The sequence below is a fragment of the Trametes versicolor genome (genome assembly GCF_000271585.1).
Source record: "Trametes versicolor FP-101664 SS1 unplaced genomic scaffold TRAVEscaffold_3, whole genome shotgun sequence".
NCBI lineage: Eukaryota > Fungi > Basidiomycota > Agaricomycetes > Polyporales > Polyporaceae > Trametes > Trametes versicolor.
The window spans coordinates 2,785,463-2,800,537 of record NW_007360323.1 but is presented as its reverse complement, the minus strand read 5'-3'; the positions used below and the strand labels follow the sequence as shown (position 1 = coordinate 2,800,537).

At 59.9% G+C, this 15,075-nt stretch overlaps 5 protein-coding genes across 5 annotated transcripts; 2 read left to right on the top strand and 3 right to left on the bottom strand.

Annotated features, from left to right (window-relative positions):
- Positions 1–3,436: 3,436 nt before the first annotated feature.
- TRAVEDRAFT_27475 (uncharacterized protein) lies at positions 3,437–4,373 on the bottom strand. Its single transcript, XM_008036673.1, has 4 exons — positions 3,844–4,373; positions 3,688–3,780; positions 3,609–3,620; positions 3,437–3,555 (listed from the first exon to the last, which is right to left on the bottom strand). Exon 1 carries the CDS (start codon positions 4,287–4,289, stop codon positions 4,047–4,049), a length of 243 nt encoding a protein of 80 aa, XP_008034864.1. The 5' UTR covers positions 4,290–4,373; the 3' UTR covers positions 3,437–3,555; positions 3,609–3,620; positions 3,688–3,780; positions 3,844–4,046.
- Positions 4,374–5,588: 1,215 nt separating this feature from the next.
- Positions 5,589–8,924, top strand: TRAVEDRAFT_163871 (MFS general substrate transporter). Its single transcript, XM_008037614.1, has 19 exons — positions 5,589–5,617; positions 5,701–5,983; positions 6,042–6,158; positions 6,224–6,283; positions 6,341–6,425; positions 6,488–6,498; positions 6,559–6,592; positions 6,663–6,698; positions 6,755–6,820; positions 6,919–6,940; positions 7,132–7,500; positions 7,579–7,596; positions 7,692–7,861; positions 7,927–8,101; positions 8,172–8,220; positions 8,302–8,420; positions 8,484–8,500; positions 8,566–8,721; positions 8,787–8,924. The coding sequence occupies exons 2-19, from the start codon at positions 5,770–5,772 to the stop codon at positions 8,866–8,868; spliced, it is 1,800 nt and encodes a 599-aa protein (XP_008035805.1). The 5' UTR covers positions 5,589–5,617; positions 5,701–5,769; the 3' UTR covers positions 8,869–8,924.
- Positions 8,925–9,139: 215 nt separating this feature from the next.
- TRAVEDRAFT_116512 (uncharacterized protein) lies at positions 9,140–9,418 on the bottom strand (the record flags this gene model as incomplete). The annotated part of the gene is made up of 1 exon (XM_008037613.1): positions 9,140–9,418. One exon carries the CDS (start codon positions 9,416–9,418, stop codon positions 9,140–9,142), a length of 279 nt encoding a protein of 92 aa, XP_008035804.1.
- A 388-nt stretch (positions 9,419–9,806) lies between these two features.
- Positions 9,807–10,277, top strand: TRAVEDRAFT_163867 (mitochondrial 37S ribosomal protein MRP2). The gene is made up of 2 exons (XM_008037612.1): positions 9,807–10,084; positions 10,178–10,277. Exons 1-2 carry the CDS (start codon positions 9,842–9,844, stop codon positions 10,238–10,240), a joined length of 306 nt encoding a protein of 101 aa, XP_008035803.1. The 5' UTR covers positions 9,807–9,841; the 3' UTR covers positions 10,241–10,277.
- A 389-nt stretch (positions 10,278–10,666) lies between these two features.
- Positions 10,667–12,983, bottom strand: TRAVEDRAFT_70288 (uncharacterized protein). The gene is made up of 10 exons (XM_008037611.1): positions 12,902–12,983; positions 12,741–12,835; positions 12,617–12,686; positions 12,444–12,525; positions 11,641–12,385; positions 11,495–11,569; positions 11,415–11,428; positions 11,284–11,343; positions 11,082–11,199; positions 10,667–11,027 (listed from the first exon to the last, which is right to left on the bottom strand). Exons 1-10 carry the CDS (start codon positions 12,938–12,940, stop codon positions 10,916–10,918), a joined length of 1,410 nt encoding a protein of 469 aa, XP_008035802.1. The 5' UTR covers positions 12,941–12,983; the 3' UTR covers positions 10,667–10,915.
- Between the last annotated feature and the right edge of the window lie 2,092 nt (positions 12,984–15,075).

The following is a 15,075-nucleotide window of genomic DNA, read 5'->3' as shown; positions in this document are numbered from 1 at the left end:
AAGGCTGCGTTGCGTATCACGACAGCGGGATGGGACCGCGATGGTATGGGTGGACGGTTCCTGGAGTTAAGCGAAGGCGCCCACATGGGTGCCATACGGTCACGCCGTTGGCATGGGTGTGACTCGCGTATCAGCCGCACGCAGGCGTCGCTGGCTGTTGAACGTTAAACCACATGGTGCCGAGTGGGAGAAGGATGGAAAGCTGGGTTGTGTGCCTGCGGGGGTTTGAGAAGAAGCCGGGGCTGGCGACAACAACATGGTGGAGCTCACCGAAGCGCTGTTGCGCGGTGTTGTGGCTGCATGTGGCGGCACAATTGGGACGTGCCACCAGGAGCTTTTGATGCCCGATTGGTTGGGCTTCTTTCGAGACCTCGACTCGAACACGTGTGGCAGAACTGTTCAAGAGATAGCCTTGGAGAAGCGGGTGTGACGCTCCGCTGCGTTCGAACGGTGCCACCGTTCTTCTTAGTCCATCGTCGATCGATGCTTCTAAGAACGCTGGTAGTATCAACGTTGGCTGTTAGTCATATCAGAAGCTCGGCGGGTCCGAACTACACTATACGCACAATGCAATCTTTGAGATCTGTGCGAGAATCTGCTTCGTGTTGTCTTCTGTCCGAGTCACTATCTGCAGGAAGTATTCTCGATTCGCAAGGCTGTGCGTCCTCAGGCCTTAGTAGGCGTTAGCCCCGGTCGTCCTCTAATATTAAGAGCGGTCACCACAGTTCGTGGTTATCAGCGGAAGCACATACGATAAATGCCATCTGGTCGCATACTGCGCACAACGATCTTATGATAACTGGGTTCGTCGACGTCAGTACTGATCGTGCAGAAGCACGGGTCCCACTCACCAGCATTGTACCATGCTACAAACGTCAAACAACATCGTGTGTTAACGTCCCAATTCTTCACCGCGGTCCCACGGAGCCAACGAAGGTGAGTATCGCTACCTACAGTAACGCGTGGACTAACAACAAACCCTCCGTTCAACCTCGGACTTGAAACATACTTGCCACTCCTTACCGCCTTCAGCGGAAAGGTTATACAATATATGCCGGTAGCACATTGTACCCAACGATGCACCATAACTGTGGGGTTCGTCAACGTCAGTCCCAATTGCCCAGACACAGAGGTCCCACTCACCAGCATTATCATTATACACTACAGACCTAAAAGAGTATCGTATGCGAACGCTTGAAGTCTTCGCTTCTGTCCTTCAGGGCCAATAAAGGTGAGTATTGCCACCTCGTAGTAGCGCATGCACGGTCATGGCATCTTGTGGCTCGGTTGTCATTCGACAAAGCCTCCGTTCAACCTCGGACTGAGATCACAGCCTCTCCTTGCCGCCTTGGAGCGCGTTGGTCATGTCTTGGAGGTGAAGCGAGACGAAACATGATAGAGCGCTCCGGCGCCCATCCTCCATGCCTCCCGTCTGTTTAGCAGCGCAGCATGTTGGTACCAGAGCCAAAGGTAGAGAGGTATGAGACGCTGCTTACCCGACGTTTCACAGGCATCATCCACCCATGGACGAATGAGATGACTAGGTTAGATCCGTACGGTTCACTGTTGTGCCTGAGCTGAAGGCAAACTTTACGAGTGCACCCTTTAAGCCCCACAGAGGCGCAGCACCACGGTTTCACAGGGGTGGAATCGGTGGCGCAGTCTCGTCACAAAATTCCTGGCTCTTGTTGGCCTGAACGAACCGCTGCGGGGGCTCGGGCATCGAGGTTTCTGACGCGTCATGAGTAAGCGAGGGTGTAAACAGATGGTGTAATAACGACTCGGCCAGACGTACTTTATCAAACAACGACTATATGGTCATCATGCGACTGATATAGCCAACACACGACTTGTGGTACCGCCCACTTATTGTATCCGATCGGACAGAAGGAACGCAAAAGGGGAAAAGGAACGCGTGGCGAACCCGTTGCAGGGGCTCAACGCAATATACGAAGCCCATGACCTCTCGAGACGCTTGGTTCAGCGCCGCCGCAGTTCATGTCGTCAAAAAATCAGCGCTCAAACGCACTCTTGACAGCAAGATAGTCATGAATGTCGAACGACGGCAGAAGAGCGCACCAAAAATCAGACCGTCACGGGAGTCCATACGAAGCACCCACACATTTGTCCCCAGCGTTCCCGGCAACAGCGTCCGTCAGAACGTTACCCCGAGCTGGACCCCCATTTCCCAAATGTCCTCCCGCTCCAGAGTCGGGCAGGTAGCCCGATCGGAGTGGCTGTGTGCCGCGACGCGCAGGATCATTGGTATTCACTATCCAACCCAAGGGTCCCCAACCGGCTCAAAAGCGTGGCAAATTGTCATCGGCCCACACAGGGTCCGCGCGAGCCGACGAGTGTCCGATGGTGCAGCGGAGCGACCAGCCCTTGTGGTGACGAGAGTGCCGCCCCGGGCAGGGGTGTGTTTCTCAGCGGGCCAGCCGATGGGAAGGGCGGGTCCGATGCGTCGGAGGATTGTCTCGTGCATGGGTGGCAGGCTATGGTTCGGGCCCGTGTGCACACATGGGTGCGACCGCAGCTTAGCAGCAAGCACGGCAAGAGGACAAGAGGAGCTCTCTGCTCCACGAAGCGGTCTACGCGGGAGAACGCAGTGAATCAGGAGTGGAGCTCCCAGTGTTCGCAGCACACCCGTCTCCAATATGGGTCCTCAGAAGAGAGGTGTCTTCAAGACGATGTGCTGACATGCTCCAACAACACATAGTACGCCTCGGCCTTCTACAAGGAATGTCTCATGAATAGCATGAAACTTCATTTGCTGCTTGCTTGAAACACATACGCACAATAAACAAGTAGCCATACCGGCCGACCCGCGACGGCGCGCCCTCTGAAGCCTAGCGCACGCCGTCTAGGGACAACCACATTCCTCATCCACACAGTCCAAAGAACATCCCAGCGCCCGCGAAAAGCGCGACCGGTCTGCGCCGGCCATGAGGGGGACACACGCACCGAATGATTGAGATTGAGACACGATAACACGCCCATGTGCGCGCCAAGCCCTCCCCCTCAGGTTCCGTGTGCATTTCGCCCAGCCGACGTTCCAATAATACTCGCAGCTGAAAGGCGAGGCGAGGCCCGACACTCCAAGCGGGACCCGAACCCGAAGTGCGCGGTCGGAGCGCGCGTGCGCAGCCCCACCACGGTTATGGGTTGTGGGCCGCCATCCGTCGGCGACAGGCTGACATCGGGGTGGTCAGGAAGGCGCGATCGCTGTACGTTAATCCGGGTGCGGCATCCCCGTCGTCGTCGCCAATCAGGGCGACCCCTGCACATGGAGGGTAATGCGCGCATAGAAGAGGCTTGCGGGCGCGGGCGCGGGCGCGGACGATCCTGGGTGCGTCCGATGCGGAACAGCTCACGGGCGGGCGCAACGTAACGGCGTGGAAGGGTGGAAGGGAAGCAAGAGGGGGCTGCGGGGGTGCGAGATGTGTGCGTAAGGCGGCTCCGTTTGAGAGTTGGGAGGGTTGGACGGACGTTGCGTCCTGTAGAATGCGGAGCGCCGTAGTTGTGCTGGCGGGCGCCAAAGGTCTATCGTATGCGCTGGGCGATGTGTAAGGTCCGAGAGGATTGTATTGCAACATAGTGGTTCCTACCTGAAATTGTGCCTGGTAAAAATACAAGCGATTATTGAGAACGGGAAAGCAGATACATCAACGGCGACGGACCGCTGACCTTCGCCGCCAAACCGGAAAAGCAAACGCGGCGGATAATGCGCATGCGTCATACGCGTCCCACAAGCTACAGCCCAGCCGTGTCCAGAAACACCTGCGCAAAACGGTGTCAGCCGCGTCCAACGAGGCAAAGGCGAAAAGGCTGCTTGACACGCACGAGGCCGGAGATCGTCCATCCCGGGAACGACGCCATCCTAAACCTGGCGCACCCACGAGGCGCAGAGTGCCCAGGAACTCCGGTGTACGGCGAAGGCGCGAAGTCGAAGCTCGGTGTGGGTGTCGCTGCTTGCCACAGCGTGGTACCGGGCGTAGCGAGAAGGCTGATGCAGAGGTCATCCGAGGTGCCCAATGTGGACGGCGCTAGGCAACCGTGTCCCCCTGGGCCTGCGCTATGCAGTCGCCCCCTCGAGCCACTGACAGAGACAGTGCGGCCGGGCAGAGTGCGCCCAGGAGCAAGGCACGGACGCTATGAAAAGCCCGGGGCAGGAACGTGCATGCAGAGACGGCCTGCGCGCGGGGCGAGCTCGCAATGCATGCCTGGGCGAGCAGATAGCGGGCCGCAGGACGTGGCTCGCGGGCACACGAGGCAGACGGACCCGCCATGCTCCCAGCGGAGCGTTAGGAAGGCGCATTTGGGCGAGCGCGATAATCATGTGCTGCGAACGCCCCGCGGCGACGCGGGCTGCCATTGGACGCGGCGGGCGTGCCTACGACAGGATCGGAGGATTACATGATGGAATCCGCACCTCGAGCATCATAGAACGGGGCTGGAGAGGCGCTCGCGCCCGTCTGCGGCCGTTGGCGGCGCAGACGAATATTCTATGGAGGCGTATGTCGAGACGAGGCCGCATGTGCGAGTCATAGGACGGGAGGAGGCGCCATCTGAGGAGTGCCGAGAAGGCGTTCGGGCGAGCGAGGTGTTCGGTAGGTAGGTACGCCGGGCGGAGACTCGCACGAAACGCGGGAGAAGGATGGCTCGTGGCCCGACCTGCAAGTCCGGTCGCGTCAAGGTCGCCACCACATGTGCGAGACTGCAACCGTTAGCGTTGCAGCGCGGATGCCTAGAAGGACAGAGAACCAGACCGTGTGTGGCACTTTGTGCAATTTGTTTTCTTGAAAATGAAGTAGGCACGGCGCGGGGCAGGCCACCTATGGAGATGCCGTACTACAGGCGAGCTCGTGTAGGAGTCCGATTTTTCACGGATCAAAAATGCAAGTAGGAAGGCGCATCAGGGGCGATCAATACGAGCCGACATTTGCGGACGGAGAACTGCCGAACTGGGTATGCGCAGGCGAGCAGTCGGCCGGGGTTCTTGCACTCGCGCAGCGGGTGGGTTTGTCCGTTGGGGGAGGAGCGGGATAAGGAAGGCGGCCGTGAGATAGGGCATTGGTGTCAGTGGCGGGGTCGGGAGGCAGGTGGCTGGCGGTATCGTTGCGGTTGGAAGATGAGGCGAGATCAGTCGGTCGGGGAGTGACGAGTGCTCCCGTGTGCGTCGGAGGAGCGCTGGGGGCGCCTGCTGGGCGGTGGGGGCCGGGTGCTCGACCGCGAGGGGTGCGGGCGGGGGTGGTGGGTGCGTGTGGGCGGCGGTGCGTGGTCGTGCGCGTCGCAGGTGGCCGCCCGGAGCAAGAAATAGTGGGGAGGAGGAGGAGGGCGGGAGAAGGCCGGGCCGAGGACGACGGACGATGACAGTGCCTGAGATCTGGGCGATCTAAGCAGTGTGTCGAACGCAGTCAGTCACGCCCACGCGCGGCGGGTGAACTGCTCCTCGGCACTCGACGCCCTCCCATCCGCTTTCCGGAAATCTCGCTGCTCTGCGCTCGCCGCCAATCCGCCCTTAAGTACGCCCTATTTATTCCTCCCCTTCGACCCCCCTCCTCTGCCACTCCTCCGCCCGGCCCCGCCCCAGGCTCGCTTCTTGGCTGATCCCCTGGTAAGACATTCCCCCATCTGTCCACTCCTCGGCACCTGTACTCACTACCTTCCCGCTTCTCCCGGCTTCGCGCCTTTCCCCAGCTTCGAGAGGAGCTGTAATCTTCCACTATATTGTGGCAACAGCCGTGTCCTCCCCCGCCGCCGCTCGCCATGTCCGCTGCCCTCCACGCCCGCGACGCCGATGAGACACGCCCTCTCCTGCATGATCACGACGACCACCCGCACTCGTACCACTCCGCTTCTTCCAGTCGGACCCAGTCGCCCGAGCCCGCGGAGCCGCCTTCGCTCAACAAGATCTCCCGCAGCGACCTCATCTGGGTTCTCGCTGGTCTCTGGAGCGCTGTATTCCTCGGTGCCCTGGATGGTGTGTCCCCTTCCGCTTACTCACGCTCCCTCCGCTCACCGCGTCCGCCGCGCGCCAGGAACGATCGTCGCAACACTGCTATCGCCCATCGGGAGCTACTTTAACGAATCGAATCGGTCTTCGTACATCGGCACATCCTATCTGCTTTCCGTCTGTTGTTTTACTCCTCTCTATGGTCCGCCCTGTCCCTGTCGTCATTCAGCTCGCGTCCACGCGTCTCACCACGTGCAATCTATCTAGGTCGGCTGTCAGACATCTTGGGCCGCAAAGGCGCGATGCTTCTCGCCCTCTCCTTGTTTGGTGCGCCCCCTCGCGTCTACTCCGCGAACCCCCTCGCTAATCAGCCCGCCACGCCAGGATCGGGCACGCTCTTTTGTGGCCTCGCGCCCTCGATGGACGCGCTTATCGTCGCCCGTGCCGTCGCTGGCATGGGAGGCGGCGGGTGAGTGCCCTGCCTGCCCGTACACGGTTTTCATCAGAACCTGACTGGAATCCGTGCTATAGCGTAATGACAGGTGAGCGCGCCCGAGCGGGTGGATGACGTCATGCACAAGCTGATAGAATGCCCGTGCCAGTCTCGAGTGTCGCTGTAACGGATCTAATACCCCTGTGAGTCTCCCAGCCGCCCTACTAGGGCATGCAGATCCTCCGCGCAGACACTGAAATTTGTGCCCTGCAGCCGTCAGCGCGGCCTGTATCAGGGCATGACTAATATGTGAGCTTCCCGTGCGACCGTACGAAGTGGGACGCCCCGTTCACGTCAAAAAACAGTCTATTTGGCCTCGGGGCTGGCTTGGGCGGCCCGCTCGGCGGGTGGATGAACGACATCCTCGGATGGTGGGTCACCTCTCCGCCCCGCCCCGCGCGGGCGTGCAGGCCAGTGTCTGACATTTTCTGATCCTGCTGTCTGCGCGCGCATTCTCCGACACCCCCAGGCGATCAGCGTTCCTCCTCCAGGTGAGCCCTCTCCGCACCCCTCGGGCGCCCATCGCGAGCTGAGCTGTAACACGATCACCCCGTATCGACCATCTCTGCAAACTCAATCGCGCGCCGTCCACCCGTGCACGCTGCCACATACGCTCACGCTCGACTGAATACCGAATGCGCCATCCCCCGCTCGCACGCGCACATGCACGCACGGCCCGCAGATGCCCATCCTGGTGTTCTCGTTCTGCCTCGTCGCCCTCAAGGTCTCGATCCGGCTCCCGGACGAGATCGAAAACCAGCCGGTGCGCGCGAAGCTGCGGCGCATCGACGTGCTCGGCTCGTTCACGCTCGTCGGCACCGTCGGCGCGCTCCTGCTCGGGCTCTCGCTCAAGTCGACGGAGGAGCTCCCGTGGGCGCACCCGCTCATCTGGGGGCTGCTGCTCGCGAGCGCCGTGTTCGGCGCCGCGTTCATCTGGGTCGAGACGTGCTGGTCGCCGTTCCCGGTCATGCCGATGCGCCTCATCCGCATGCGCACGCCGCTGTTTGTGTCGCTCTCGAACTTCTTCGGCAGCGTCGCCGCGTTCTCCATGGTGCGTGCCTTGCCCCCCTTCGGCCGCGAGGAGAGCAGGGAAGACGCGTCGCTCACCGGGCTTCTCTCTCCTTGACAGATTTATAACGTCCCATTAGTAAGTGCGCTCAAGATAGCACCGCGAGGGCCGCAGAGCTGACGTCCGCGCGAAGTATTTCTCTGCTGTAAGGTTAAATTCGTCGACAGATACAGGTAAGCTCCTCGCCCTGCGGTCTGCTGCGTTGGCCGTCGACTGACACCGCGATGCCAGGCCTCCATCTGTTGCCGCACTCCGTACGTACACGGATGTCCTCCGTCGGCGTCCTATCTGACCCCGCTGCCAGGTGGCCATATCCACGGGAAGCGTGTTTGCTGGATGGTCAGTACTTTCGTGCACCGCTTACGTCTATAACTTCGCATATTGACCGACGTTACCGCGCTTACCCAGGGTCATGCGCCGCACGGGCAAGCTGTACTCGCTGACGCTGTGCTCGTGCCTCCTCACGGTCGTCGCCGCGGCGCTCGTCGCCCGGTGGAACGAGCACTCGCCCGCGTGGCACCTCTGGCTCGACGTCGCCCCGCAGGGTTTCGGCATGGCCGCGGTCATCACGAGCACCCTCATCGTGCGTGCCCGCCCGCTCCTTCCTCTCCGTGTGACGTCGCAGCCAACCTAGTCTGTGCTTCTGCTTCCAGGCTATGATCGCGAGTGTCTCGCGCGAGGACCTCGCCGTCGCGACAGGCAGTACGTCATTTCCTTTCTCGCGTGTGCTGCTGTTATCTGTGTGGGCGAGCGCGTGTGCTGACCGCGGGATCGTGCGTGCAGTCACGTATTTGTTCCGGACGACGGGGCAGGTCATTGGCGTCAGTCTGAGCGGAGCGCTCCTGCAAGCTATACTGACCACCAAGCTCCGCGAGCGCATACACGGGCCTAACGCCATCGAGGTGCGTCCAGTCTTCCGCTTCTCTCGCACAGAGCTTACCCGGTGTGCTCATGACGTCGTGTAGATCATCGACCAGATACGGTCAGTAGCGTCCCTCTCTCTCGCGTGCACGACTGTGTTTCTGACGCAGCTCTTGTGTTGCACAGTCATTCAACGACCATTATTCCCCAGCTCAGTCCGGAGCTGCGGAAGGCGGCCGTGGACTCGTACGCGGACGCGCTGCGCGTGGTGTTTATCTGCCAGGCCGTGCTCAACTTCATGTGCTTCCTGTGCTGTCTGCCAATCCAAGAAAATCCATTACCGTGCGTATCTTTTTTCGCACCGAGCTCATTCCAAGCTAGATGTTCATTTGCGCATGTTCGTGTAGTGGAAGCCACGAAGAGCAAGAGGAAGCGTGGAAGCGAAGAGACTCGAACCGGACCGAGTCGGACGGGGAAGAGAGTCCATGATGATGTATACCCTGGATCATTAGTGTAAAATAGTTAGAGAAACACTTGAACATCCAGCATTGGGCTCGGTGGGTCGAGGCGCACGAGATCTTGGCAGCGCATCTGAACTTCCTGAAGTGACTGTCTGGCGTGGTTCGCGGGTCGGGTTGCGCATACTCCTGCGCCGACAGGATGCAATATGACGGGTGCTAAAGAGGCAGCGCGCCACACGCAAGGGGATTTCGGAGCAGCCCAGTCGAGCCTCAGGCGTGTGTGTGCATTACGGGTGAAATTATGGTTGCGCATTCGATGGCGGGGCACGCGATGCGGGTCTCGTCTCCTCTATCCACCTCCTCGGCCTCTTCTCTACCAAAACGTCCCTCCGGCCTCCATTGAGTGCGGCGTTTGCGCCTCCGTGCGCGTCCGCGTAGCGGCCGCGGTCCACCGGGCAGGGCAGGATGGTCGACGCGGAGACGGTTAGGACCGTCGCGAGGAAGGTGAGGCCAAAGAGCGAGGAGATGAACGTCCGGCGCTGGCGGTGGTTTAGCTGCAGAGCGCGGGCTACGGACATGGTCGGTGGTGGGCGGGTCAAGTGGAGGGGTATTTTGTGCGCTATGACACCGACGGTATCGTTAGCCTTGCGGTCTATACGTCGAGCACGATGCGGCCATGGGGTACACGTACGTTCAATGTGACATGTCCTCTGCGGAGGGGATAATGTGGCAGCGCCCCGGGGTGTTGTGGGATGGAGCGAGGACGATGGACGTTGTGGTCGAGAGCGAGACGGAGCGGCGAGGAGGACCTCGAGCTGGATCGGAAGCGCTCTGATTGGCTGGGCAAATCCGCGCTCTTGCCCGAGAGACGCTCATCCCATTAGACGCGCGCTGGCACAATCTCGGGCGCTTCGCTCACCTACGTCCATCCTTCCGCCACCTCGGTCTTCGCACCGTCCACACCTCCCTCTCCTCGTCTTCCTCCTACTCTTGACGAACAAATGCCACCGACTGCGCGTGTACTCCGCGACATCAAGGCGCGCCACGGTGTGAGCGCGAACGAGATCCTGCGCCGCGCGTACCTCTACGTCGCGCGCAACCAGACGCTCCCCGCGCAGGTGCGCTTCCAGGCGCAGCTCCAGCTCAACACGTTCGGGCGGTACACGCGGCCGACGACGGTTAAGAACCGGTGCACGGAGTCGGGCAGGGGGCGTGGGGTTATTGGCGAGTTTGGGCTCACTAGGGTGCGTGCGCGTGCTTGTTCTTGCTTCGCTTTTGCGTGACGAGGCCGGGATGGTGTGCGGAGGGAGAAGGCTGATCTGGGTTGTGTATTGCAGTATCAATTCCGGTTGAAGGCCCTGGCGAACGAGCTGCCTGGGGTGCACAAGGCATCGTGGTAGACGGCTTGCGATCCCCTTCTGGGTATATATGCACTCTGTGAGTCCCCCTGTCCCAACTCCGCTTTGCTTTCTCATGAGATTTTTTAGACTCTGTACACCGGCGGTATCACCTGCTTCTAGAGTTAATGCGCTTTTTTTCTTTGGAAGTCCACGCTCTGCAGATACGTTCAAGGTGTACGAGCAGAACCCGTGTGCTCTGCCATGTCCAAGGTTTGCAACCTCGACAGCCTCAGCAGCAAGAAGGTGCACGCAACGAGACATTAAGATGCAGCGTACGTCGTGCATTGCCAGCAGTATGGAGTACATGGCCCCGCCTGCTTCTCAAGGCATGGCACGCGTTATACCTCGACGGTTTGATGTCCCATTCGTTTACATGAGCGTCCACAACCTCGGACTTTTACGATGACCGCGCACAACACTGCTATAGCCCAAACCTAAACGTTAAACCCTGCAGCTATAAGGCCCGAGAATCGGTAACACCAGGTGAAGAGCGCGTATGGACCGGGCAGCCGGCGAGAGTATCTACCCAACGTTCAGCCACCGCTAGTCCGATATCACAGTATCTACGTTATACAATATCTTCTCGCTGCTAGGCATGTACTGTTCGTGAGAGTCTACGTACGAATCATGAAAGCTGTATACATGTCAGTACAAACGTAATCAAGCTCGTCTTTCTTAGACTTGTGTCGGCTGCTCCGACGAGTACTCGCTGAGCGGCAGCTCAGGCTCGCCGCGCTCTCTGCGCCAGCGGTTGGTGATGCTCAGCGTAGCCGGATCGACCAAGAATCTGACACGCCCCGTTAGGTCAACCGATGCACGGCACGGACGGGAGAACACGCACTTGTACCGCTGGAGCCACGACTCGGCGATCTCCCAGTTGTTGTGGGCGAGCACGTCGTCGCCGTGGATAGTCACAGCGTAGCGGTGGTCGTGCAGACAGTCCACAAGGTTGAAGCGGTCTACGAAGGCAACGGAAGCGCACGTGAGCACCAGAGCGGGCGCGCAAACGCTCAGCGGCACTGCGCCGCGCAGTGTGGGCGTACCTCGGAGGAGAATCATACGATCCCGAAGCTCTGGGTGCAGTACGCCGTCGATCACGCTCTCTGGGAAGCGGGGGAAGCGCAGGCGTCAGTTAGGCTGCAGCGGAGCGATAGGCTTCTAGCGCGGCACTGACCGTGTGGGATCGTCCTGGAAGACACAAAAGACGGGCGGTAAGATCCAGCGACACGGGTAACGAGTAAGGTTCGGAATTACCTTTGCACGAGCGTCGGTCGCAGAGAGGATGGAAGGCAGTAGTTGTTGTTCCGCTTATAGTTGTCGAGGTGGTAGCTATATGCGGCGGTGCGGGCGCGCGTCAGTGATCGTCGTCCGGCTTCCCTGACATGTCTGTAGGCACGCACTGTATGAGCTTGTAGGCATCGTTCTTCTTCGGCTCCATTTCATCCTCGGTTTGCTGTTGCTGTTGTTGTTGCTGTTGCTGAGCTTGCGGCGATAATTGTTGAGGCCCAGAAGCCGCCCTCGATGATCCAGCCATAGGCCCCATGTTGTTACCGGGCATCGACATGGACGACATAGGGTCGGACTGTACGGACATGCCAGGCATATACGAGTTCGGGAAGTTCATAGACATGTTTGATCCCGGGGAAGGCGCATACTGCCCGTGTTGATTCACCGAGGGCGACGACGGTGGGGGGACAAACATCGGGGACGCGGAGGTCGGTGGCCGGGAATATTCAGAGAGCAAGCCGGCGTCGTGAGTACGATTAGGAGGGTACAGCCCGTTCGAGCCCATCGACGACACGGCAGGGTTCAACGGCACGAGGAGAGGGAAGTTGTCGTTGGAGCGCGAGGACTCGCCGTTGGTCTCTGCAGCACGCGAGCGTTTGGGTCGAAGACCATACGGGTCAGAGTCCTCAGCTGGACGCTTAGACGACGAGGCAGCCCCCGAAGGACCTGGCTCTGATTTGTCGCGTTTGTGCCGTTGGTAGCTCTCCCAAGCAGTGTCGGTTTCCGCTTTGTTCACCATGTCGTTGAAGTCGTTCATGTCCCAACCGAGCTTGGTGAGAATACCGCCGGCGCCGTCACCAATAAAGCCGCCCAGGCTCTTGAGGAGACCTCGGAGCACCTGGTTTTCATGCATAAGGTCTCGGGTGAAGACCATTAATGCCAATGGCGACCTCGGAAGTATACACCGAGTTCATACCTTTTAGGACCTTCCTGAGCTGTGAGAGAGCTTCATCCTTGCCGCCGGATAGAATCTCGACGCTGGCCTCGAGATCGCGTATCTGGAACACCCCCGATTGGCGACGCCGGTCAACACAATGAAGACCACATGGTGCCTGTGGGACACTAGAGAGGAATGGGTCGTGTACTCACGCGTTGTTGTTTACGAAGGCGAAACTCCCTTTGGGCAATTCGATTTTGATCGCGCCTGGCGGCCTGCGAGCTGGGCCAGACGGCATGAGTGTCATCACGCTGAGGGCAGAGCTCGAGATCGTACTTTGGATTTTTCTTCCGTCCCGGCTTCCCGACGGCGGGAGACTGCGAGCCTCCGGCGTCGTTATTTGTCTCCGCGGGGGAGGGTGGCTCCGAACTCTGCTCAGCCGGAATGACCCTTCAGCCTACTGGGACACACAGTGGGTGCTGACGGGTCTCACGCACATCGTCACGGGATACACTGCGGTCTCTGTCGACTGGCATTGCTAGGACGGATGAGTCGCACGGGGGATGTGTGGGGCAGCGGTGCTTGTGTGCGGGGGCGGTGGGCGGGGGGGACGAGGGGCGAGGACTGTACGCGAGGGCTGTTGGCTTTCTAACCACCAGCGCCGACGCGAACGGTCTCGGCGGACGCTCCTGCCGATCGTCACCGTCCGGATGCGGACTGCACGTGGCCCCCCGGCCGACAAGCAATGCACAGGCGCCCGCGCCCGCCCCGACTTTCATGGAGCGCGCGTCGTCCTCCGCCGTCCTCGCTCGCTCGCTGCTCCTCGACCACGACGACGCTCACAGCTTTAGCCAGTCCGCACACCGTAGCCGGTGCACTGTGGGTGCATTCGGCGGCGCAAGGGCTTCTCAGTCCCCCCATGACATAAACCTGATTGCGTGATCATCCCACAGACGCCCCTTGGGAAGCCGCGCAATCAGCCCGCTCACCGCCGCTTCTTCGAGCAGCCGCAGCTGATTCCGGACTCTTCCCCTGCCTTCCTCCAAATAAATAGCGGCGGTCCTTGCAGAAGTCTGCCATAGCATATTACGTCGGAGAGCTCAAGTGTGGTACGATAAGCTCATTTTAGCCGCGGCATTCCCTGGGCTCACAGTCAACTTCAGCCGCAATTCGTCTGGCGTGCAGCGGTATGCATCTTTGGAAGTCCAAATACTTCTCTCGCTTCGTCCCGTCCGATTTCACCCTGCCGCCGACTCTGCAACACATTTCATACAAGGTTCAACACAGCCTCGCAGCGGCGCAGTAACGGCGAATCGCGCACCGTTGCAAATCACGTCGACCCTGCAGCTCCTTTGATTGGCACCAAGGTACTCATTGAATCCCGACCGGACGCTCCATGGACGCTCTGTCAGGATGACTCCTGGCGGCGCCAAAGGACAGAAGTGAAGAAACCTCTGAAAGGTCGAGTTGTCTAGGCCGCGTGCATCAGGAACGTTCTACACGCCACGCTTTTCGAAGTCCCTCTCAGCCGTCCGCCATTCAGTAGAAGAGCGGCACGCCGAAAAGAAGAACAGCCCGGACAGCATGTTACCCGACCGGAGCCCGACCAGATACCTGCCCGGCTAGAGAGGCCTCAGAAGGTACAACTGGAAGTGATGCTCAGCATGAGTGGGAGGGACGCTCTTTACATTCATTCTATAATTACGGGGCGATTTTCGCATTATCGGACGGATCAATCGCCTCGTTACACATGGTGGGACAGGGTTTACATTGCATATACAACTTGTGGTATGGTACATCTGTCAGTACATGCTTGTGGCCCCGTATAGACCCCACGTCTTGACTGACTCTTCAAGAAAAGGAAGTCACACCGTTGAAGGCGACCGCGATGACCAGTACGCAGCTAGGAAAAGAATGAGCGCATCGACACGACCAACAACTCAACCCCCCACCCCGGAACACATGAACAACTTGAAGAAAACGCATTTTGGTTTCCCCACCCGTGCACCGCCCCATAACGAAGCCGCGCACGAGCAGGTACTTATCCCGAGGACCACGAAAAGGTATGCGCCAGGACAGAAGTCCCTCCCTCGGGGTAGGAAACACTCACCGTCCCACCTTCGTCTCAATATGCACTTCAGTCTTAAGGAGCTTCTGACCGCTTGCTTGCAGTACTCTGACGACGCTTGGAGCGGCCCCTGCCCATCGGCAATGTGGGAACACGCTGACGCCAGGATAGAGCCCGTGTCTTGATGGCCCCTGCCTGTCGGCGTGGTGACTCATGCGGGGTGGTGGGGGAGGGGAGGGGGGATAGTCGGGAGGGGGGAACAGAGCGCGAATGGGGGATGTGGGCGTTCTGAAGCTGTTCTTATTCCTTTCGAGGCGGGCGGAGGCTATCTGGAGGCTGACATCCGCTGCAGCTTTCGATCAACTCACGGCGGTGTCGGTGAGACTGTGCGGTGAGTGTCGACGGCGCACTCGGCCTGGGACTCGCGCCCGAGTAACGAGCTCGCACTACAGCCACCGATCGATCCACGGCGGTGGGCGGGAGACTCCGCCGTCCCCGTCAGCTTCAACGGCGCCAGGTCAAGAGGCGGCACCCATCGGAGCCGAACAACTGACTCGCTCCGGGCTGAGATCCGCCAGCCTGGCATCGTGGCCGGATCCGTGG